The 23247-nt window shown below is 37.9% G+C and overlaps 1 protein-coding gene across 2 annotated transcripts in view; it reads right to left on the bottom strand.

Moving 5' to 3' along the window:
* Positions 1-23247, bottom strand: part of TTC37 (tetratricopeptide repeat domain 37) — a 45062-nt gene that overhangs the window by 14596 nt on the left and 7219 nt on the right. For both annotated transcript variants that reach the window (XM_004949388.5, XM_424706.8), the window contains exons 10-33: positions 21443-21583; positions 20789-20890; positions 18588-18721; positions 17866-17952; positions 17674-17777; positions 17437-17563; positions 16082-16261; positions 15652-15776; positions 14971-15224; positions 13407-13509; positions 12468-12644; positions 11369-11513; positions 11130-11208; positions 10942-11003; positions 10764-10820; positions 9635-9703; positions 8144-8218; positions 7391-7532; positions 6166-6259; positions 5543-5620; positions 3672-3796; positions 2113-2236; positions 1468-1686; positions 642-714 (exon numbers count right to left, since the gene is read on the bottom strand). In XM_004949388.5, the coding sequence (XP_004949445.1) occupies positions 642-714; positions 1468-1686; positions 2113-2236; positions 3672-3796; positions 5543-5620; positions 6166-6259; positions 7391-7532; positions 8144-8218; positions 9635-9703; positions 10764-10820; positions 10942-11003; positions 11130-11208; positions 11369-11513; positions 12468-12644; positions 13407-13509; positions 14971-15224; positions 15652-15776; positions 16082-16261; positions 17437-17563; positions 17674-17777; positions 17866-17952; positions 18588-18721; positions 20789-20890; positions 21443-21583 (2876 nt within the window). The remainder of the gene's footprint in view (positions 1-641; positions 715-1467; positions 1687-2112; positions 2237-3671; positions 3797-5542; positions 5621-6165; positions 6260-7390; positions 7533-8143; positions 8219-9634; positions 9704-10763; positions 10821-10941; positions 11004-11129; positions 11209-11368; positions 11514-12467; positions 12645-13406; positions 13510-14970; positions 15225-15651; positions 15777-16081; positions 16262-17436; positions 17564-17673; positions 17778-17865; positions 17953-18587; positions 18722-20788; positions 20891-21442; positions 21584-23247) is intronic.

Below are 23247 nucleotides of genomic sequence, written 5' to 3'. Positions count from 1 at the left end.
ACAATGTAAGGCAAGATCTTTTTTTTTTTTTAATATATATTAACCAGAAATACAAAGTTAGTGTAACATAGTTTGTTCTAGGAAAGAAAAATACTAAAAATCTCTTCGTAAACAATTATGAAGAGACATTCAAGATCTGAATGTAGCCACAACTTCTGAAAATTTTAGCTACATACAGAAACAGCTTTCTATACATTTATTTTTACTTATCTGGAGTATATATTTGGAGACGAGCTAATAGTAAGTACAGAAGCAGCAAAGAAATAGTGCATAATGCAATAAGTAAAATTGACTGTACTAGGCAAATTCAAGCCAGATAAAGTCTTTTATCTCAATTTTGCATACATATCTAAAACCTTACATAAATAAATTATTTACATATACTCTAGCTTTTGCTTATTGGAACATTTCTAGTAGATTTCAAGAAGATAAAGAACCATTACCCCACGAAGGATGCAAATAATTGGATACATGATTTGTTCAGTACATGCATTGCTCAGAACGTGCTTACTTATATAAAAAAAAATCATATTAACTAGTGAACATACACATACTGAAGCAAGGTATCAGTTTTTATTTTCAGTTAAAAAACAGAGACAGTATACTCAGGATGCAAACAGTTCTTAAAGCAATGCCCTTACTTTTGCCTTCTGTGGTGTATACAGTGGAATTAGTCGAGACAGAAGAGACCAAAGTGCAGGATTACCAGGGTAACTGCAAAAAGAACAAGGATATCAAACTTTTTGGTTGAGAAATGAATCTGCTTTTTCATAACTCTTGCACCCAGTTTCTATAGATACCACATGGATCATCTTCTATTAGAAAGAAAACCCAGAGCAGTTGTGAATAGACATGGCAAATAATTTAGAACAATCAGCACAACACTGAAGTTATATCACTGGCTAAAGAAATAAAGTGAACTATATATATATATATTTATATATATATCTGTATTCACAGGAAGAAAACAGGCAAACTCTAGGACTCAAGGCCTTGTCCTCATAGTCTGAGGACCAAGGAACTTCAAATGCAGTTTTGAGAAATGCACTGTTCCTGAAAACGTGGAGGGAGTGTATTGTGCACCTTGCTAAAGGCCCTGATTAAAATTCCCACTTCCTGTAACACATAGGTTACTCAAAACACTTTCAAATATTGGCATTTATCTAACAGAATGAACTGCTTCAGAGGTTGTTTGATATTAAATAAAAGTCGTAAACATTTTTAAGTTGAGAGCTCTGGTGTCTGTGATGAAGGACTGATCTAAGAAGTCACCAGTACAAGAACAGAAAAACCCTTACAAGCCATGAAAGTTTTGCCACATGATCCCATTAATCAGAGACAATAAATAAGATTCCTTCCCACTAATTCCAAAATCCTAAGGACTTTCATGCTTGATTTTTTTTTTTTAAAAACAAGAATGCTGCAACAAATTAACAAGGAAATCTAAAAAAATGACAAAATACACACCTATGTATTGCTTTGGAGACTTCTCTCTGGATCCCCAGGTTTCTGCCTTGTAGTGCATAAACAGCAGATGCAATAAGGCACCTTTCATAAATCCCATCACTCCCTTTCTCATGCTTCAGTAATTCCTTTAGGGCTGCTGTTGCAAGTGTAACATCCTGCTTTACCAGTCCTAGCGTACACAAAGCCTTCAGACTTTCTGTACTAGGTTCCTTTAATGAGCTGTTGAATGAGAGGTAGAAAGGAGACATTATTTTGGAGCACAAATTAAACTTACTGTCCTGAGAAATTAAATACTGTTTCATCAAGATACATCAACACATCAAGATTTGTTCCAACTTCAGGTAGTTTGTATGCGGTTTCCACCATCTGTTAGTTTTATTACCAGTGCCAAGTTACACTATTCCACACTCACTTCATTATCAGAGGCAGTTTAACCTTACATCAACAGTATTTTCACATTTATTGGAGAACTACTAGATACAATGAATGATATTTTTCTCCCACTGTCCTCTGTTCCCTTTCCTAGCTCTAGGTATTTATTGCTGCAGCTGGCAGGATTCATTTGAGAGACACCCCTCAAGAATTAACTGAGAATTAAGTAGGACAATAGAACATCGCATACTGATGGTTATTCCCTCTACTCACCATTTAAACAGCAAGGTCTTTGCAGCATCAACTTTGTTTCGTTTATACTCTATTATTGCCAAGGCAGTCAGGGTATGCGTTTTATCTTGTTCAGACTTGGCGACAGACAAGGCTTTCTCATAGGCTAGTGAAAAATAAAGAATCAAAGTTGAAGTAGATGGGAAAAGAAAAACCTCATGTTTATAAGGCCTCAGGAAAGGTACCATACTAGTACAGAAGTACTACTGTTTCAGGTTCACTATATTTTCACAACTGAAATCATATTGTAGAATACGGAAAAAAAGTTTGGCTAAGACCTTAGGAAGCAGCTGTATGCTAGGAAATGTCTGATTTGTAGGGATGTTTACAGCCTACTTAGTTATACTAAGTGGATACCAATCTGGCAAGTAGTACTAGGATATCTAGAAAAAGAAATGAAAACAGCTTAAAGATTTCCCTGTGATAATATATTTATGAAATAATATTTGAGACAAGCACACACAATTCCCATTAAAAATATAGTTATTTCAAATGTTGAGCTGGCTGCTGCACTGCGAGTGCTTAGGCTTCTACAGTGACAATTCAGCACACTTTTTTGTGAGTCTCCCATCTCAACAACACAGAACATGACAACATAGCACTTACATTAATCACTAAAGCTGAAGTGCTTTGAACATCACATTAATCTCCTACCCAGGAGCAATTTTTCCAGAAAAAAACATTTCATGATAGCAAGAAAAGCTAGGAATACAAAAGCTTAACAGATAAGAATTAAACTCTCAAAGAAATGTAGCTTTCCTCAGATTTGAATTGTTCTAGCACTCTTATGAATAGACTGAAGAGTGAGAACAGGACCCTGCAGTTATACAGAGAAGGGCCTCACAGCAAGAAAAGGGAAAGTAGCTTCACAAAGTAGAAATAAGGGGCAAATAGAGATAGTTTATGTAGAGAGTGTTAGAAAACAAGGGATTCCAAGCACTTTCACAGACACTAGGTCTGCAATAACAAGGAGGATGAAGGCCATAAAGATAAAGACTGGAGAGCAGTTTGAAAACATTTGGCAGGGAGGTGATTAGATGTCTACAGGGCAAGTTGAAACTGGTTCGGGGGATGCTCCCCCTTCGGGGTCAGAAGTTTGCAGCGAGGAAGACTACGAGCCTTCATCATCATGACCTACTACGCACATGCAAGGGGGGGAGGGACTGCATGCTAATGGGCTCTCAGGAATGTAATGAATATGTATCCGAATTCCTGTCAACTATTGATTATGTATTAGTTCAACCTATATCTATAGCACAATTTCTCCTGACAGTGTGCAAGTTAGGTGGAGTGATTCCCCTCGCACCAGGGTGTATGCGCGTCACCAATAAACACATGCCTGCTCTGTATCCTCACCGGCTACAGGGTCTGATTTCCGCAGGTCAAGATGAATGATGAAAATAGCTAGAGAATGTGTACCTACAAGTACACTGAAAGACTGAAATAATCTGAACTACAGTTATGTTGGTTAGATGAACAAAACTGGGTAAGACTCATCTTAAGAACTGCCCCGTAGTACTCTGAATTAGGAAGATGCTTACCTTTAATACTTTCTTCTAAGAGTCCTTTCTTGAAGTAGGCTAGTGCTATCCCCATAATGGCATCAAACTCAGTAAGGGGTATTGATGTATAAACCTCAATGGCTTTATCACACTCACCAATGGCACTGTAAAAAAACAAGAACGATCATTACTATGAAGGACGTAGCAACAACACTATGGTTGAGAGAAGATGTCCATACAGTTGAGTATTCTGTTTACATATGGAAACTGTTAAGAGACCTACTACTTCACCTGGACTGCCACAAGTCCATGATGCTGGGTGGGATGCACCCTAGGGTGCTGAGGGAGCTAGCGGAGGTAGTTGCCAGCTGCTTTCCATCATCTGTAAATGTTCCTGGTTTGGAATTGGAAGCTTGCCAATGTGACCCATCTACAAGAATAGTCACAAGGAGGATCTGGGGAACTACAGGCCTGTCAGCCAGACCTTGGTACCAGAAAAAGTTATGGAGCAGATCATCTTGAGGGAGATCACACAGCATGTGCGAGACAAGCAGGGGATAAGGCCTAGCCAGCATGGGCTCATGAAAAGCAGGTCCTACTTGACCAACCTGATCTCCTTCTATGATCAAGTAACCCACCTGGTGGATGAGGGAAAGGCTGTTGGCATAATCTACCTAGACTTCAGTAAAGCTTTCAAGACAGTCTCCCACGCTATTCTACTGGAGAAGCTGGCAGTCCATGGCTTGGACAGGTACACTCTTCGCTGGGTAAAGAACTGTCTGCAGGGCTGGGCCCAGAGAGTGGTGGTAAATGCAGCTGGCGACAGGTCACAAGTGGTGTTCTGCAGGAGGTGGTACTGGGGCCTGACCTGTTCAATATCTTTATTGATGACCTGAAGGAGGGCAGTGAGCGTACCCTCAGTAAGTTTGCAGGTGATGCCAAGTTATCATGAAGGGTTGATCTGCCTTGGGGTAAGAAGGTCCTACAGAGGGATCTGGACAGGCTGGATTGCTGGGCTGAGGCCAATGGGGCGAAGTTCAAAAAAGTTAAAGTGCTAGGTCCTGCACTTTGGACACAACAATCCCAGCCAATACTACAGGCTTGAGGCAGAGTGGCTGGAAGACTGCGTATAGGAAATGGACCTGGGGGTATTGGTCAATGCTAGGCTGAACATGAGCCAGCAGTGGGTCCAGGTGGCCAAGAAGGCCACTGGCACTCTGGTTTGTATCAGAAACAGTGTTGCCAGCAGGAGCAGAGAAGTGATCATCCCTGTTCTCAGTCCTGGTGAGGCTGCACCTTTGTGTGCAATTTAGGGCTCCTCACTACAAGAAAGATAGAGGTTTTGGAGCATGTCCAGAGAAGGGCAATGAAGCTCTGAGGGGTCTGGAGTGGCTGAGGAGTCTTATGAGGAGTGGCTGAGGGAGCTGAGACTGTTCAGTCTGAAGAAGAGGAGGCTCAGAGGAGACCTTGCCCTCTACAACTACCTGAAGGGAGGTGAGGTGCGGGTCAGCCTCTTCTCCCATGTAATGAGAGGGCTGGAAGAAATGGCCTCAAGTTGCACCAGGGGAGATTTAGGTTGGACGTTAGGAAGTACTTCCTCTCTGAGAGAGTGGTCAGGTGCTGGAACAGGCTGCCCAGTCCCTGGAGGTGTTCAAAAAAATGTTCAGATGTTGTACTGAGGGACATGGTTTAGTGGGAAATACTGGTGATTGATAGGTGGATGGTTGGTTTGAATGTCCTTAGAGGTCTTTACCAACCTTGGTGATTCTATACAAGTCTGGCAGGAAAGAATAATGTTTAATGAGTTTTCCATCACTAACTTTCACCATTGAGTCTTAACTAAGTTTTGCACCACTACATTCACTACATCCAAAGTTAGGGGCTGGGATAATATATCAATAGACACTTACCACAGAGATCTGCCATAGTTTTGCATTGCTGTATTATATTTCTCAGTATCCTCAGAGTTTTTTAGTAATGTAGCAGCCCTTGAAATGACCACAATTAAGAATAATTAACACATTTTTACGTTAATTCTCACAGCAGAATAGGCAAGTTTTTTAGTGCAAAAATCTTTCTATGCATAAACACAGAAAGCATAAACAGAGCTACTTTTACCAAGTTTAATGTATTGGCAAACACGCTCTCCAAACATGTATTTTCCTCAATCACCTCCCTCTACCATTTGAAGAGAGAAGAAAAAAAAAAAGTACATTAATTACTATAGAGAACAAAACTTTAAAAAGAACAACAACCAAAAAAGACAAATCCCAAAGTCTCACTTAACTCCCACACAGTGAACTAGCTGAGTTTCCTAGTAAGATACATAGCTGTGGAATGCCTTTACTTTCCCAGTTACTTGTGTTCTGCATTTCCAGACTTGCTTAAGAAAATTCCCATATACTCCTTATAGTACAATTAGTTGAAATGTACTGCTTAACTGAGAATATCAACTCTTAAACTTTTCAGCTGGTGCACAGAAAATGAGGACAAGGAGCTTCTGTCAATAAGCATTCCAGCATGCATAATTTACCTCTCATAAGCGTCTTTTGCCTGTCTTTTTAGTTCCAGATAGTCATTCAAGTAACCAAGCATTGTGAAAGCAGATGCATCATCTGGATTTCTTTCTAGAAAATCAGAATTTACAACATTGGAGAACATAATCAGAAAGAGTCATGAAAAAGCATTAGAAAAACATTGCTACATTGATGCTACAGTGTATGCATATATAAAAAAGCACTTTGCCAAGTGCTTCTGTCAATTGCTCACTGGAATCATTTAGACAGGCTGCAAGCAAATAAGAAATACCAAGACTGGAACATGACATCAGGCTAGCTCAAAAATGTTTCAAATCTTATGACAAAGTATTGACATACTGAATTTTAAGTTTTTTGGCTTGCAGTGGTTAGGAGTTTTCAGGCTTTTTTTTTTTTTGGTAATGAAAGATGAAACTGTTCTGTTTGTACTGACTCTAGTAAAATACTAGTAGAACATTGCAGTAAATTTTCAATATTACAAATTTGAAATGCACATCAACAGCTAAAGTTATCTGCCATCTCACCTCAGATCAGAAAGGGGGACATAGACCCTTCCTACAATCTGCATAAGAACAGAGATTTTAGAGATAAGTATCTTCTTACACTTCTCATTTTAAGTGTTTGCAACTTATTTTGTAGCTCTTAAAAAAATACAAAAAAAAAAACAGAATAGAAGATCAAGGATATAGTTTAAAGAAAATCCACACTTGCTCTATTCGTCTTCTGGGCTGGATACATACAAGCCTACGATGGCATGAAGGCCACAGTGACTAGGAACCACGCACAAGAAAATGTTTTGTCTCTTACTTAAGTTTAATACTATTTTGTGCTTCAGATTCTGAAGGTGAGCAAAATCCAAAAACAGCCTTATGCTCAACCACACGAAACACAGGCAGAAAAGCTAGCATCTATTTGTACCATATAGGTATACTCAAAGGATGTCTGATATCAGACACCAGGTGGCAGATATAACAAGGCTCAGCTCCTTACTTTGCTCAGTGTATGAAATGAAGTCTGGTAAGATGACAGAATTCATCCCTTTTCATTCAGTGTGATAACAGTAATAATAAATTAATTTAGTAGTCCCTTTACTCTAATTTGTCTGCTTATTTTACAACACAAAAGCCTCTCCCCAGTCTGGCCAAATCAGTCTTTGCCAGACCTAGTACAGACATCACTTACTTAGGCTTGCCAGTTCAGTGAGGTATTTCAGCTACCTACCTGTGTACTTGCTCATAACAACCTGGGCTGCTGGAATAGCGTTCATTTCAACGATGTTGTACAGATACTGCTCAGTATCTCTGTTGCTTTTATCTTGCAGTGTTGAACATACCCAGTGGGCATAGCCTTTTGCTCCCTCAGTCTCAGGAAATAATTAAAAACAAACAAAAAAACACGTAAATTGAGGATCATTAAACCTGCCCAAATAACACTGAAATACTTAAGACATGATAATAATTCTCTGTTTTAAGGCAAAGTCTAGGATAAAAATCTGCATCACAGTTAAGCAGGAGAATAAAACACTAAACTGATATGCTGCAAACACTCAACTACAACTAGTCCTTTGGGCAGAAAGAATTCTCACATTATCATATCACTGGTGGCACTCGTGGAGGAATGACAAATGAGAAAAGTTCTAAGAGAATATAAAGTATTCCACTTCCTTAGAATCCAGGGTTACAGCAGTATCCTTGCTCTTTCCTGTTTATGTCTTCAATTTATGCCTTTGTCCAATTCTGTGGAACATCAAAAATGTTTTTCCACAATTTATGAAAAAAGTTTCTTTGTCTATTGGGACTAAACATGTAATGAAATGAGCGTCAGTGTAGGCCCAGAACAGCAACAATGAAGTCAGGCAGTCTCATTTAGGACAGGAGCCTAGTTGTTCCAGTGTTCAAGACACACCTGTTTTTTTGAAAATTATATGATCTAAGTAAAGAGACTAAACATTAAGGATCTATCTGTTATACTTACATGCGTACTAAGTTCAGTTGTGTGTCTGAAGAGATCCATAGTATCATAGCTGCCAATCGCCTCTGCGACAAGAGCCTTCAGAGAAACAAAAGTTCCTACAGTCAGGTACATCAAAATTAAGGACATTGAGAAGAAACTCAGCACAGATTGCTTTCAGCCATATCCTAGGTATTTAACATGAAAATATTTTATTTTCCTATGCTATCAAAGAAACCCCACCCCACTCTCATGAGATTCCAGCTGTAGCACTGCATTCAACTCTGGGACCCATAGCACATGAAGGGCATGGACCTGTTGGAGTGAGTGCAGAGATAGGCCACAAGGATGCTCACAGGGCTGCTACTCCTCTCCTGTGAAGAAAGGCTGAGAGAGTTGGGGCTGCTCATCCTGAAGAATGGAAGGTTCCATAGACAGCTTATAGTAGCCTTTCAGCACCTAAGTCGGGGCTACTGAAACACTTGGGAGGGACTTAGGGACTTATAAATGGCTTTATACTAAAAGAGGGAAGATTGAGATTAAATGTTAGGAGAAAATTATTTAGAAGGCAGTGAGGCCCTGGCACAGCTCCCCAAGAAGGTACACATGCCCCATCCCTGGAGATGCTTAAGGCCAGGTTGGATGGGGCCCTGTGCAGCCTGATCTAGCAGGTGGCAACCCTGCCCACAGCAGGGGGCTGGGACTGGGTGGGTTTTATGTTCCATTCCAACCCAAGCTATTCTATGGTTCTAAGAATAAATCAAATGCTTTAAAAGTAGAATAGGTAGTCTCTGTTTTATTGCAATTTGATACTCAAGAACTTTTGCTGCTACTTCACATTCCTCAGTACAAAGACATTTGATGAGAACTGAATTTTGACACATGATGGCACCAGTCCTTATTTAGAATCCAGCTTCAACCATATATTAGCAGATCAACTGCATGGGATCATGGAATGCACCTATAGGAATCATCAACATGAGTCACAAGGATTTTGTGCTATTCAAGATGGCCCAAATAGCAGTGGGAGCCTATCCAGCCCTTAGTGGTAGGTGGAGAAAGGGATCTCCCAGGAAGTAAGAGCTGAATTTGCACCAGGTACATTAAAGACTTACTGTTTTTAACAGTAAGTTGGAAAAGAGGGGAACTGAGAAGAGAGTTAGGAGTGCCATTTAATGAACTAGTCATACAGCAAAAACGGAAACAGCTGCCACCTTATAAAGATGGTACTTTAAGAGCACTAGATAACGAGCTTCAGAGAACAACAGTGATTGCTTTTTAATAGCTAGTTTCTTACACAACTCACAATTACATCAGTCACAAAAACATTTACATAAAGTTATCTGCTGAATAGATTTCTCTGTACAGCACTGTGGAAACAAAGGGTTCCATCCTCCCCCAGGGGAAGTAGCAGCTCCCTCTACTCCTACAGGTACACGAGTAAGCATCAATTAGGAGGAAGTCCAAATCCTCTTTTCCTCTAACAATGTACAGTTTTGTTTTTTCACATCTTACCTGCCCAATCCAACACATCAGGTAAGAAGGTTCCAGAGACTGGGCTACTTTGAAGGCTTCATGAGCTTGCTGCAGAACCAAAGATAACATGGCTATCAAACTGTCTTGCATACACTTTTGATATACACAGGTATTGTCATACAGTAGTTCTGGAAGAGCTTTTCATGAATGAAATTAAGTCATTACTAGTTCTGTACCATACAGAATAGCATGTTACCCAGAAAAATAAAGCAGATTAGACTTCTTAAAAATAATTGTAAAAGCTATTTAAAAGATCGAAAGTTCCCCTCCCTTCCAAAAACACTTCTCAGCTAGATTAACTGTTTTGTTGTTTTGAGGAAGAGGCTAGATTAACTGCTAGAATAATTAATATTTTAAATTTAGACACCTGGAGGATACATATTTTGAAATTTACATTTCTTTCATGTTAGTGGTTTGAAAATTATTAAGCTGATTACTGTACATAAATCCTGAAGGAAAGACACAACCGTATATGTTCAGAATTTCTTCCTCAGTGTGGCACAAGGAGAAAAAGTCCTTGTATCATTACTCTTAGCAGCAAGGAATTTGTAGTATCAAGTTACTTTTACTAAAAATAATTCTCAGTCTGACCATCCCGTAAATTAAATAAAATTGCCAAAATTCTGACCAGCCAATAGGATAGCATGTTATTTTAGCTGCAAGAGAACTCTGGACTTCACTTAACAGGTACTCTGATTTTCCTCCAGAGATGCTCTGAAAGTTATGAAGAACCATGGCAAATTATATGACATACCGATAAGCAGAAAGTAGCTACCTACAGGAAACTCAAAATCCTAGATTTCAGTTGGTGACTAAAGGAGTTCTTGGGTCAAATTTGGTGTGCATTCACTTGACTCAGTCCTTCTCCATCCTGAGAAACAGCTTTTATTCCATCTAGTAATTTAGAGAGCAACTTGAGCAATTTAGCCTAAGTTCACTTAACCATATCCAGTCCAGAACAAATACTTAATCTGTGTGACTTTCAAAGAAAGTATTTTTCTTGAATCTGAGACAGATGCTCTTTACTGTTTGCTCACACTTCCACAACCACATATTCCCCCAAGAAATTGGAAAGGGAAACTGTATTTAAGGAATGGGAAAGAATTACCTCAATGTTTCCAGTCGCTAGATACAAAACCCCCAGGTTGGTCCAGGCAACAACATTCTAGACAGAACAAACAAAACCTAGGTATTATTGCTGTATTCTGAAAGAATAACACTGCATGAAGGGAAGAAAAGTTTAAAATGCCCACTTGGAACAGATGGTAGCTGCCTACAGCACTTACGATTTCCTCAGCTTGAACAGATTTGATGAACGAATGTTGAGCAAGAGCATAATTCCCAATAACTGCGGGACAAAAAAAGAGAATATGAAAGGAGAGCTAGATCTAAGTGAATTTTGTAAACAACATTAGTCACGCATTGCCTTCTAATGTGGAATATTATGCAGCTACAGATCTCACTGAAGACTTACCACTACAGGAAGCAACCACACCAAGTGCATTCCAATAAAGGTGATTTTTGCTGTCAAGCCTCACAGCTTTTTTGAGACACTGGAAAAAAATCAAATGCAAATTATATCAATAGGATAGCAAAAGTTAAGACATTATGCACTAGCTTACTCAGAGACTTAGGCTTTATTAGAGATAGAGAAGTTAAGCAGACAAGCATCAAGGTAGATTTTAAAGAATGTAACAGAAAAACAGGCAATACCTGTAAAGACTTCTCTAGTAGTTCCCTGATCTCATTCATGTCAGTGCCCACTGCTGTGAGGTGCTCTGCTTGTCGGTAATAATTTATTCCAAGATCACACCATATGTTAGGCAAAGGAATCAATTTTAAAGCTCTGCCATAACACCTACAGAAACATGAATCATGCAAGTATTATCCTAGGCCTTTCCACATGAAAAACAGAAAGCTGAAAAACACTCAAAAGTGTTTAAAAACCCAAACCATCCAAATATGCATAAATACAAACAAAACCAGACAAGAATGGAAACCCAGTGACAACTGAATAATTTGCAGTTAAGACAGTTATCTTTACAGAATCTATCCTGGTCCGCATTATCCATCACTTGTGAAATGATAGATGTGTAATATATCAAAGTGATGTCAGGTACAATATGAATGTTTTAATTATAACAAACATCATCCATTTCTGAAGTTAATCAGACTTCTCTAGGAAGTACTTGACTATACACAATAGTTAAGATTTACTAAGCAGCAGCATTTTCAGCCCACCTTAACTTACTCATCCAGCAGCACAGAAGGTGCTACGAAGAAACTACAAATATTTTTTTATCATGAGATTCCAGGGCCAGGAACAAGGAATTCCCTCTTCCATATAATTTAGATCACATACGTGGGGCTCAAATTAATGACAGTTTTGTAAGAAATAATTAGAGACACAAACAAAGCTTACAGTTTTATCTTGGACATTAGTAGTCCTAGGAGAATTGGGCAACAACTACTGCAACCACTTAATTTTATGTTGAATAAATGGTTGAATAACAGGCACAACACAGCCACACTCTGGAGGCAGAAAGAAGCACAGAAAATAGCAGGTGCTAGACGATGCACTGAGAGCCATTGTGGTGACCCAGGGAACATTCTCTGAAATAAGAAATGTAATTTGGAAGAATCACTAGACTTTGCTTTTTCTTTAATCTTCACTAAATATACATGTGTCAGAAGATCATCATGTGTTTCATTTTCTAAAATAAATATATATAGTCTAGAATATTTGAGACTCTGCAGTGTGTACAGATGTGTAGAAGCAGTTAGCAGTAAAAAAAATAATAAAAAAAATTACCTCCCACCCAGTCTGAGCAGCTCACTTTTCTTCAGCATCTGTTTGTTTTCGTTTTTACCCAGAAGGGATCCTAGAACTTGAACGTTCACTTTGGTTGGTGAAATAACATGCACACTAGTACAGGTATCGCCAAGCAGTTTCCAAAGAGAAGATATATCAGGTCGCTGCTTTGTTGCCCTGTAATTTAATAATTAAAAAAAATCCACAAAACAACTGTTCAGGCATCACAATATTTTTTTCAGAAAGTCTGCCACTCTGAAGAGTGGCACAAACTCAATTTAAGTAATCAGTGAGTTGTTAGGTATTTTTTTTTTTAATCAGTTTTCTTCCCACTCAACCTCTAGGTTTAAAAAGTAAAAAATAAATAAGTGAAACTACATCAAAGTATCCAAATTTTGTGGGGATTGAGAGTATGTTCAAAAAATTAGCCATTATCTATCTACTAATTTTTTGCTATTGTATCACATGGCATGAGACATCTGCAGAAACCTAGTGGACTTCCTCCTGTAACAGCAGTTATTCCAAGGTTTAATTTAGGCCACTAAAATTGTTAACATGTTAACTGAAATGTAAAACAGTATAATTGAGGGAAGGAAAGAACAATCACTTTCTCTACCACTTTTGATTGATATCTCTTCCCTTAAGTTCCATATATACATAATGACAACTAAAGAGAACTGTATGTAAATTCAAAAGTCTGTAAAAGTCAAAGGACTCTATCTTTTAAACAGTAAAAATAACAACAATAATAATTTTGTAGTTACCATTTACTCAGTCTAAAATGCACTGATCAAACCATTTTCTCTAAACTTTTTCTTCTAAAAGAGAAGCCTGATTCATTTTATTTAACTAAACTGAAAGTTTTCAAACATTTAACATTTATTCTTCTCCAAACCATGAGCCCAGTGGACATTAAACAACAGAATATTTAGTACTCACCTTGTAAAAAATTCAAGAGCCTGCTCTATGTAACCCACAGCCCTCATATCAAGATACTTCTCAAGGGCTGATCTTGCCAGCATGAGATAGCATTCTCCAAGTCCTAAAAGTAAGACAAAGTTATCCTTCATGAAAAAAGATGCTTGCTAACATTGCTTGCTAGAAGAGATGGGATGGTATGGGAGAAAGCCATAGTGTTCTGCTTTATTCCCAAGATGTACTAAGCCAAAGCACAAAAACCTACAGAAACTTTCCTGCTCGTAAGAGACACTTTGCTCTTACCTCTCCCTAACTGGCATAAACCGTAGCAAAATCTGAATATTAAAATACGCCTAACTAAAAAAAGCATAACACCAAAACTTTGTGTTTGTTTTCAGGAATTAATTAGAACACTCAGAAGAAAGCTGCTCTGCAATGGTAAGCCTGTGACAAATACAGGAACAGCATCAAAGCACACAAAATACAAAAAAAAAACAGCAAGGCAGTACAGGAATTTTTTTCTGAGGTGACTGAAACCAACATTACTTAATCCTATTTAAGCAAGAATTTACATTATATAGAAATAAATTGAACTATCAAAAAGCCTGCATCTAATACTGTAATTTTTATAATTCTGGAAAATTGAAGACTGGGTTTGGTTTATACTCTTGCTGGTATCAGCAGTGACTCTGAATAGCAATAAGTCATTGGATGTGAGTTTTACTGATTCTTAGTACTTTTTTCACAGTTCTGAAGCTGCCTTCATCATGCTATTGTGCTCCTTATCTACACCAAACCATCCATCTCTCTTTGTGGATTATTACACTGTAACAAATGCAGTCTGTATGACTTTGATGAAATCATGTTTTGTAAGCCTCTTATCCTGCCCCCACTAGGTATTTACTTCAACCACAAAGTCCCAAGGTTATAAGCTCAGATACGAGGAAGCTGCCATCTAAAAGCACAAATCATTTCTTTTTTCCAGAAGTTATACATTAAAAAGAGATGCCGGAGTAGAGGTAGAACAAACTTACTATTCAATAATACAAAAACAGAAATGCATATAAAAGACACGTTAAAGCAGTATCTGTATAGTTAATTCTTTTATCTGCTATGATACTATGCTTCCAGCAACTAAATTCATAAAACCTGACGAATACATGGTCAAGGGCAGCAGAAAATGAGCACAGCCCACCTCTTTGACAAGGCAGACAGACTCCACTGCCTGTTTAGTCATACATGGTGTGATTGCTCAGGTGAAATTGCAGCATTATCAGCTGACTTTCGACACAAATTTTAAACTCCTCCATCCTTGTAGTTACAGGAATAATTACCTTTTGTATTTATTTGAAGTAGAAATAATTGCTCCTTTGGATAATGATATTAGGAGCTCTTCAAGTATTTGCTGGCTACTACGTACTGGCTTTCATACAAGTGGATCACAGCATTCTGAACATACAAAAATATGTACATTTCATGCAGGCAGGCCTACCTATACCAGACACCAAAAACCTCTCCATAAAACTGAATTACTACAGTGTTAGAGAGAGAAAAAGATCTAAAATTGAAAATACAGACACATTACCTTTAAGTGCAGGCACATACTCTTCTGTCTTCTCTAAGATTTGCTGATATGTAACTATAGCATTTTCATATTTGCCTAGAATCTGCTCAACTGCTGCAGCTCTGTAAATGCTGTACACATGGTCTGGGTTCAGCTCGCTGGCCTTCCTGAAGGATTTCAGAGCTGCTGCATAGCTACCTCTGCTCACGTAAGCCTCCCCAAGAGACTCCCAGCAGTTGGGATCCATTCGGTCAGCCCTGAGAGCTGCCTGCAAACTGAAGGTATCAAGATTTAGATTTATATTAAATGTGACATAAGTTAACAAAAACAAATTATTTCCTTAAACTACATAATCTCAGAACACAAGCAGGAAATTTTACAGAACTCTTAGTAACGGCAAAACAGTGTTTCATTCTTCAAATTAAATGAGCAAATTAAACAAACTTAGGTACTGTACCTATTTTTGGCTTTTATTCAGTGTTACAACCTACTTGTCTATAAGAAACCTCATTATCAGGCTTGTTAGCAGAGATCACTGCTATCATGAGAAGACTGCATTGTGCTAATTTCAGAAGATCCACTTCAAAGTTTAGCACTGGCTATCTTGTGATTAGCTAACTTAACTTCAAAACCTGGGAAGACCAAAGACTGTTTTAGCAGGATTTATAGAAAATGGTTTAAACCAACCACTAGTTCTCTTACTCAGCCACTGCTTTTGACGGCTGACCAGTTCTGAGATAGTAAAGTCCACGATGAAGCCAAGCCCATTTTGCTGCACCAGCATTTGCTTTTTCAGTTACTTCATTCAAGATGGATAGAGCAGTGTCCTAACAAAGCAACAAAAATACCACATTAATAAACATTTGGATGCAAAGAACAAAATTATTAAGAAGAATACTCCTATTTCAGCAAATTATACTTGCTTCCCCCAGCATCCTCCCCAAATAGGTTTAACTCAGAACTGAAGCATAAAATTGAAACAGGTCCAGCTATGAAAACTGCTAGGCAATGACAGAACATCCATTTTCAGATCTTAATCTCAAATACCAAAGAAACCAGAAGTGATTCCTCAAAGAGTAACATAAATAGAAAAGTCAAATAACCGTAACCCAGGGCCCTGCATGTGCAGTACCGTGTCTCCAAGCTCCACACTCAAGTCTACGGCTGCTGTTCCAGATTCTTCATCAGTTCCATCCAGTTCAAAAGCCTTTTTATAGCAACCACGAGCTCTACTTTTGTCTCCAGCAACATCTCTGTAGTAGTTACCTAAATAACAAAAGGCACTTCCCAAGTAGCTGTCCAACTTTGCAGCCTATAAGGAAATACAAACACAGTATAACAGTGCGTTTTGAAGGATCCAGCTTATAGGCAGGTCCAGTGGTAACTACTTATACAGTCTCCATTTATCAACTTATTTAAGCTTCTTCTGTGATACATCTGAGCATTCAAAATTTATTTTAATATTTCAAAGGCTACTTCAGCTTTAAATATTTGCAGAATCATCCACAAACTTCATGACACAAAGCATTTTGTATGGAAATAATAACCAGATAGATGTGTTGGCAGCAAAGAATTCCTTACATCCCATCATTTTTAAATTCCACTCAAAATTCAACCATTACACTTACAGTCATACTTTATATCACAATTCACTCTAGCATTTTCAAAAGTTTGAGTTAATTTTGTGTACATTTGACACTCTTGTTTATACTTGAGAAACAACACCCCCAAAGCAGCTTATCAACAGCTCCTACATTTTTAAAAAAAAAAAAAAAAACCTTACAAAATTGTTAGAGTATTTTAGAACCAAAAATATTATTCATTTAAAATACATTGTATACTATACACTGCTACTGTTGGAGTGGAAGCAGTAGGCTGTTATGTGAGATGACACCTGCTCTAAATTTATACAGTGAATTTATGAAGTTCAGATTTCTAGGTACCATGCTCCCAAAAATGATGTCAGACAAAATCCCTTGGATCTGACATCAGACATGGAGCAATCCACAAGCACTAAAAATGCTATGGTTTGGAAAAGCATATAAACTGCAGAGGTTTTGCAGGCTTATGTCTGTGGATACACACTGAAACTCTAACAATAGATTTTTTTCCCCTCTTCATTTTCTTCCATTTTGAATACTGCCCTCCACATTTCAAGATGTCTTTGAAGCTCTACAATGCCTATCTAAAGTCCCAAATTTATAGTTGTCAGGACAAGGGATTGAGAGAATCACCACCTCATTTGGCTATAAGAAAGGCCTCACTAATTAGCTGAAAAGAGGTTAAAAAAAAAAAAAAGCAGGGAGATTTCAAGTAACTACACAATGCCGCAAAACAAATTTTTTCACAGCTGAAACTGGTTTACAGGCTCTGGAGACCCATGAATGGTAGCAAGCAAAATATTCAAGCCTCTCATCCCAGCCAGAGTACTTCATGCTTCCAATATAGAGAAATGTTGATTTAAATGAATAGTTAAGGAAGATTTACCTTCAAGAAGTGAGTGAGTGTTTTTCCTTTATCTCTTTTTGTCTCATCGCTCATGAACCAATAAGTGAGCCCCAAATACTGATGATACTCAGCAATTTCAGCCCTTCTTTCAATAGCATTTTGAAAACTAAATGAAAAGAACAGAGATCAGACCAAACAAACTCTCTAAGTTGAAAAGCATTGCATTTTATTCTCCCCTACATTTGCCCATTACAGGGGAGGAAAAAAAACGTTTACCTTCTTTCTGCCTGCTCATATTTCTTCTGAGAATAATGGATGAAACCTTCGAGAGCATGGGCTTCAGCTAGATCAGGATATGACAACAGAAGCTCTTGTGAAATCTGCAAAAATATGTAATTCTTTCCAGGTTATTTCTGTATGACAATATGAATTCTATTTAACAAAGAGGAAGGACTGAAAAGCACTCACCTTTGAAGCTTCATCGACTAAACCTTTGTTTAAATATGCTCGGCCTCTGAAAGCTAAAAGCACAGGATCACTGCTTGCTCCCACAATCTAGAAAACCAAGTAACATACAAACAAGTTATTCTCTCCACAAAAGCAAGGTGTCAGAAGCATGCAGTCTATGTGAAGATAAAGATAAGAAAACATTTCAAGAGAAGACCCTTGAGATTTCTGTTGAAGAAGAGGCAGCAGACTGGGGAGAGCAAAGTCAAAGCTACAGAGGTCTGAACTGTGAAAAAGGTAGCATGCGTGGAACTGTGAGGCATAAAAAAGGAGAAGGAATTTCTGCTTGAAGCTGTACTGTTCAGTCTTAAAGTTACATGCTTATGTGAAATGGTAAATTAATTGAGGACATAGGGAGTAGAATTATAACCATAATTCAAATTCAGATGAACAGTAGCCTCAGAACTAGCAATAATCCAGCACTGCTAAGCAAGACCAGAAAAGATCAAGAGCGACAGCTTTTAAAATTAAAATTATGAGTTAAAAGAAGTTGTAGAAAAGCCTAAAAAACAAGGAAGGGGAAGGGGCAAAGGGGTGAATGAGTTGATTACAGCATAGTTGGTAGGAGCTGTATAAACCACACAGAATGTAAAAAGGAGATGGGGAAAATACACAGCTTGAATTTTTAGGGCACAAAGATGAGAGTGCTTTCTCCTTAAACTGCACTTGATCAATGAAAATACCTGCTTGAGTGCATTAATGGCTTCTTCTGCAGCTCCAGCATCAGCTATTTTGATCAAAGCCTCTGCTTTCAACTGAAGGATAAGGTTCTTCCGCTGCAGACTAGGACCCTCAGGAGTTTCAAGATTCTTGAGAGCTGTTGATAAGACAAAAGTTTCATCAAACAAAAATAGGAAAGGAACTCATAATTTATAGACTTCTCTTTCATCTTGAAGAAACAATAAAATCTAATCATGGAAGTTAAAAAGTTCAATGAATTTTAGAAAGGCCTCTCAGAAATGTAAAAGAAACAGAGTATTTTCAGTTTGCCAACCTCTTAAGCAGAGTGCTGTGTTTTCCTGATCCACGCTCTGAAGAAGAAATAATGACTTTTCACTAACCAAGTAGTTCTGCATTTCAGTGTTCAGAGGGAAAAAACATTACTATTAAAATCAAAGATTTAACTCTACACCCATGCAAAAGTTAACTCTGTACTGTTGTATGCATTATCCAATAATCTGTATAATATCACCTCTGAGAATCTCTGTTGCATGTTAGCATTCTCCAAAGACAAGTACTTTCTCAATCATTAACTCTGATTCCATATATGACAAACTTCTGTCTGATCTGATAAAGCCAGTCTATCCTTGGATCCTGCACCTAGCTGCTGATGTCTAAGAAAAGCATAAGAGGAGGACAAGCATATAACAGTACATCCCCAGAATTCTTTCCCACTTTGGACACCCTTTCAACTCCAGGAAACTTTTTGCAACAACAGTACACAAAACCCTAACTTTCACCTTGAATTAAGTAACAAAGCCTCCTTTGCTTCTAACAAGTTTGCCAGCCTTTTGTTTCATTTCATATTAACCAGATCTCGCATAGAAGAAAATACTTGATCTTTATTTTCCACATTGTCTCTAACTTCGCAGATTTCAAAACCATCTTCGCTTTCAGAGAGTGGGCAGATACCAAAACTGCACACAGGATTCACCACGCTACTCTAGTTCTTTATACAGCTGCATGCTAGTGCTCTGTTTCACTAACCATTCCCCTCAATGACGTGTGATATTGAAGCTCTCTGTAAAGCATGAGAGGGCAGAGACACACTCTCACTTTTTCAATACAAAATGAAGACTTTTCTGCTCTTTGGTAGGGCAGCTTCTTGAGAACATCTCTTCCCACAACTGCGTGATTTAGCATTTATAAATTTTGAATTTTATCAGTTACTTTAACTACTCTCATAATCTCTTTTTAGAGTTTTTTGGTCTGCTCTGAAGAGCAGCAAACTTTGTAACCTTATTACTTAAAAATCATAATGGACTAGAATAGAGTATAAACCAAAGAGGACCCAGTGAAAACGTCAGGAATACTTCCTTCCAACATGAAAACTCACCATTATTACTACACTGTAATCAAGCTTTTAAGCCACTTCAAACAAATAAACAACTATGAACTGTAAAAACAACAACAACAACAACAAACAATAAAAACCTCTCTATGCTACAATTTTGATTACCAGGTGGTAAGATCTCTTACAAAACTCTGCCTCATCCATATGCTGGTAGCTCCTTCAAAGAGTTCCAAAAAACAACTTCACTTTATAGGAGCAATGCTGTCTGTTTCCCAGAATCATATATCTACACAGACTCCCTAGCTCTCTTCCAGTCTTTAACTAACTTGGTCATTAAACATACTAGACTTGTCTGTCATTTCTCAGATCTAGCCTAGATCCCTTTCTGTAGGTAATACTAACACCAAGCACCTGTACACATTTGGAAGCTAAGACAGTTTAAGCAAGTGATTAGATAACACTTAGTACTGCAGTAATTTCATTTTTATATTCCCTGGTCAATTCCTACATCAAGATCTCATAGTTCCTTAAATGGTCATTTTACGTTTTATATTTCACAGCAATTTCTGTCAATGTTACAATCACAGACAAGTTATTTGATGACTCCTCTGAAAAAAGGATCATGAGTACACATCTCCCCAAGCTCTTCCAACCAAAAACAGACGGGGAAAGAATCACCTGCATTTCATTCTTTCTGCAATACCTTTCACCATTTGAAGAGAAGCAAGGGAACACCAGCAGAAGAAGTGAGACTGCAAAATGCAAAGAACAGCTACTGCTAACTCAGGTCTCCCATGTAAAGGCCACATTGACTGGACTATATAAAAATCTGTATCCCTGTAGATACTCCTTCAGTTAGCAGGCAGCTACCTTGATTGCAGGACAGGACAGCATCCCTGTGTCTGTGAACTTTCATCTGTGCCTCTGCCAAGTAATGCCATGCTCCTGGACACTGGCTAACCTTCTGCAAACCTAGTAAAAGAGGAGAAAGGCATTGAGAAAAAGTTGCTTAGCACTGCAAAGATTCTGCACCTGGCAGACGTTGTTTTGCCCTATAATGCCATCAAAAACACTATAATTAAATAATCAGTATGAGACAGTTAATTTTTCCTCTGAGTATTTGCTTTGAGTATCTTAGAGTCAGAGGCCTCCAAACTGTGAAGCAGACTAATAAGGTTGTAAATGTCTGTTAGGCTTTATTTAATTGTTATTGGTACGTTTACTGCTTCATCCAAGCAAAGTCCAAGAACAGTCATACTAAAAATTTGAAGTGTACCATACAAAAAGTACTATACAGCTGACTATAACAGAAAATATTGTCTTCAGAGATGTTACACTTAAACATATATTTAGAAAATATATCTCAGCCTTTTATCAGACAATGCATCCAGTTTTCTTTTAAAAGCTAGCTGGTCTTTTTGCTACTTACACAGAAGCAAAGTAATACACAAGTATAAGAATCCTAGAACGTTCATTGTAAACTAGCTGCTGTTCGAGTACTCATACTTCACATTACACATTTACCTTCAGTAAGACTCTTAATAGCCTCGTTATATTTCTTTTCTTGGAGGCATTTTATACCAAAACCGATGATGCCTGGACCACTACTTGAGTCCATCTCCAGAAGCTTAGAAAAATACTGCAAGGCCTCTTCTGACAAAGTACCTAGTTTCAGAAAAAGAAACATTTTCTTGAGCTGTAGATTTAGAAATGCCACAACCTACCTAAACTTACCTACATAAACATATATACTTATATGACATCCCTTGAGCTCAAGGTAATGAGTTTATTAAATAATTTTTTCCAGAGGGACTATAATACTTGTAAGCTCTAAAAGGAAATACATAAAAATCAAGTAATCATTAAAACACCCAGTGTCATTGGACATCAGTCTAAAACTTTTTTTTTTTTTTTTTTTTTTTTTTTAATATGCTAAATTACACCTACTAAATCACTCCAAGCAAACTTTCTTAAGAGAAAGCCATTCCTTCATATGCTTTCCATCTAAACCCAGGTCAATGTTCATCCATCAGAATCTGCCACAAAGAAACCAGAATAATTTTCTTTCAAAGGAGGCCTCATGGAATTACAAATTTCTTGTGATGAACTTGCTGGAACAGTCTTGCTGTGAAATCGTGAAATTTAACGTCCAAGCATAACATTTTATTGATGACACTAATCTGTAGGCTTTGCATCTCTTTCTTAAAGAAATTGCTGTGACTTGCAGCAACACTTTTTAACTGATTTCTTTTTTAAATTATGGACTCACTTGACAAAAATAGCTTTTGATCTCAATTTGATAAAGAGGAGTAATAGAGTTACAAGCCCACAAATTTGGGACTTAAAGTACCATGACATGGTTAGAATGACACAAATACAATGATAAAATGATTCTCCTCCTTGTTTAACTAAACACATTTTGAGGTAGCTAACTTCAACCTCTGATTCTTTAAAGAATCAAATAAAGGACTAAATTTAGTAGTTGCTTTTGAAAATGCTGAGAAAATGGTACGCAGTGAACAACACTGTATTATAACAACTGTATGTTTCCAGATCCCTGCAATACTGAAGACACTATTTTCTCCTCAACAATCATTCTTTCCTACCTTGAACAAGCATCTAGACAGATCTGTTTTATTTCTCTATTCACCAAACTTTCTGACTAACAATTTCACAAATTCTTATTCTCAGTCAGGAGGGAATTTCTTTGCCAAGAATATCCTAAACGCTGCCATTCCTCAACCTTAGAGAATTTTAGCTGTTGGTGAGCAGTGCTTACACAAGGGCTTTTCAGCTTCTCAGGCTGCCCTACCAGTGCAGAGGCTAGAGGTACAAAAGGATCTGGAAGGGAAGTTGACCCAAACTGGCTAAAGGGATATCCCATCCCATATGGCACCATATGGAACTGTAAAACAGGGAGGAGATGGTCAGTAGGCTGCCACTGCTCAGGCTGGGCATTGGTGGACTGCAGGTGAACAACTGTGTTGTGCATCAGTTGTTTAGTGCATGGCTTTAACAGTAATAATAAATATTTTATCTTTCTTTTATGTCCTGTTAAGCTGTCTTCAACTCAACACATGCATTTATTTTTTCCCTTTCCATCTCATTCATGGGGCAGTGAGCAAATGGCTGTACGGTGCTGAGCTGCATGCTGTGTTAAATCACAACAGTGTACAACTGAACAATTCATTTACAAATGGGTAAAACATAATGAGAAAAGAAAGTGTGCCTGTATTTAGGTGTGAAAGGTAAAAACTTGTTAAAAAGATTGCCACAAAATTAACCACAGAAAAATGTTTTCAGACTTCCAAAATACCTACACCCATCTG

The sequence above is a fragment of the Gallus gallus genome, chromosome Z (genome assembly GCF_016699485.2).
Source record: "Gallus gallus isolate bGalGal1 chromosome Z, bGalGal1.mat.broiler.GRCg7b, whole genome shotgun sequence".
NCBI classification, from domain to species: domain Eukaryota; kingdom Metazoa; phylum Chordata; class Aves; order Galliformes; family Phasianidae; genus Gallus; species Gallus gallus.
Note: the sequence above shows the minus strand (reverse complement) of the source record. Positions and strands in the feature narration are given on the sequence as shown.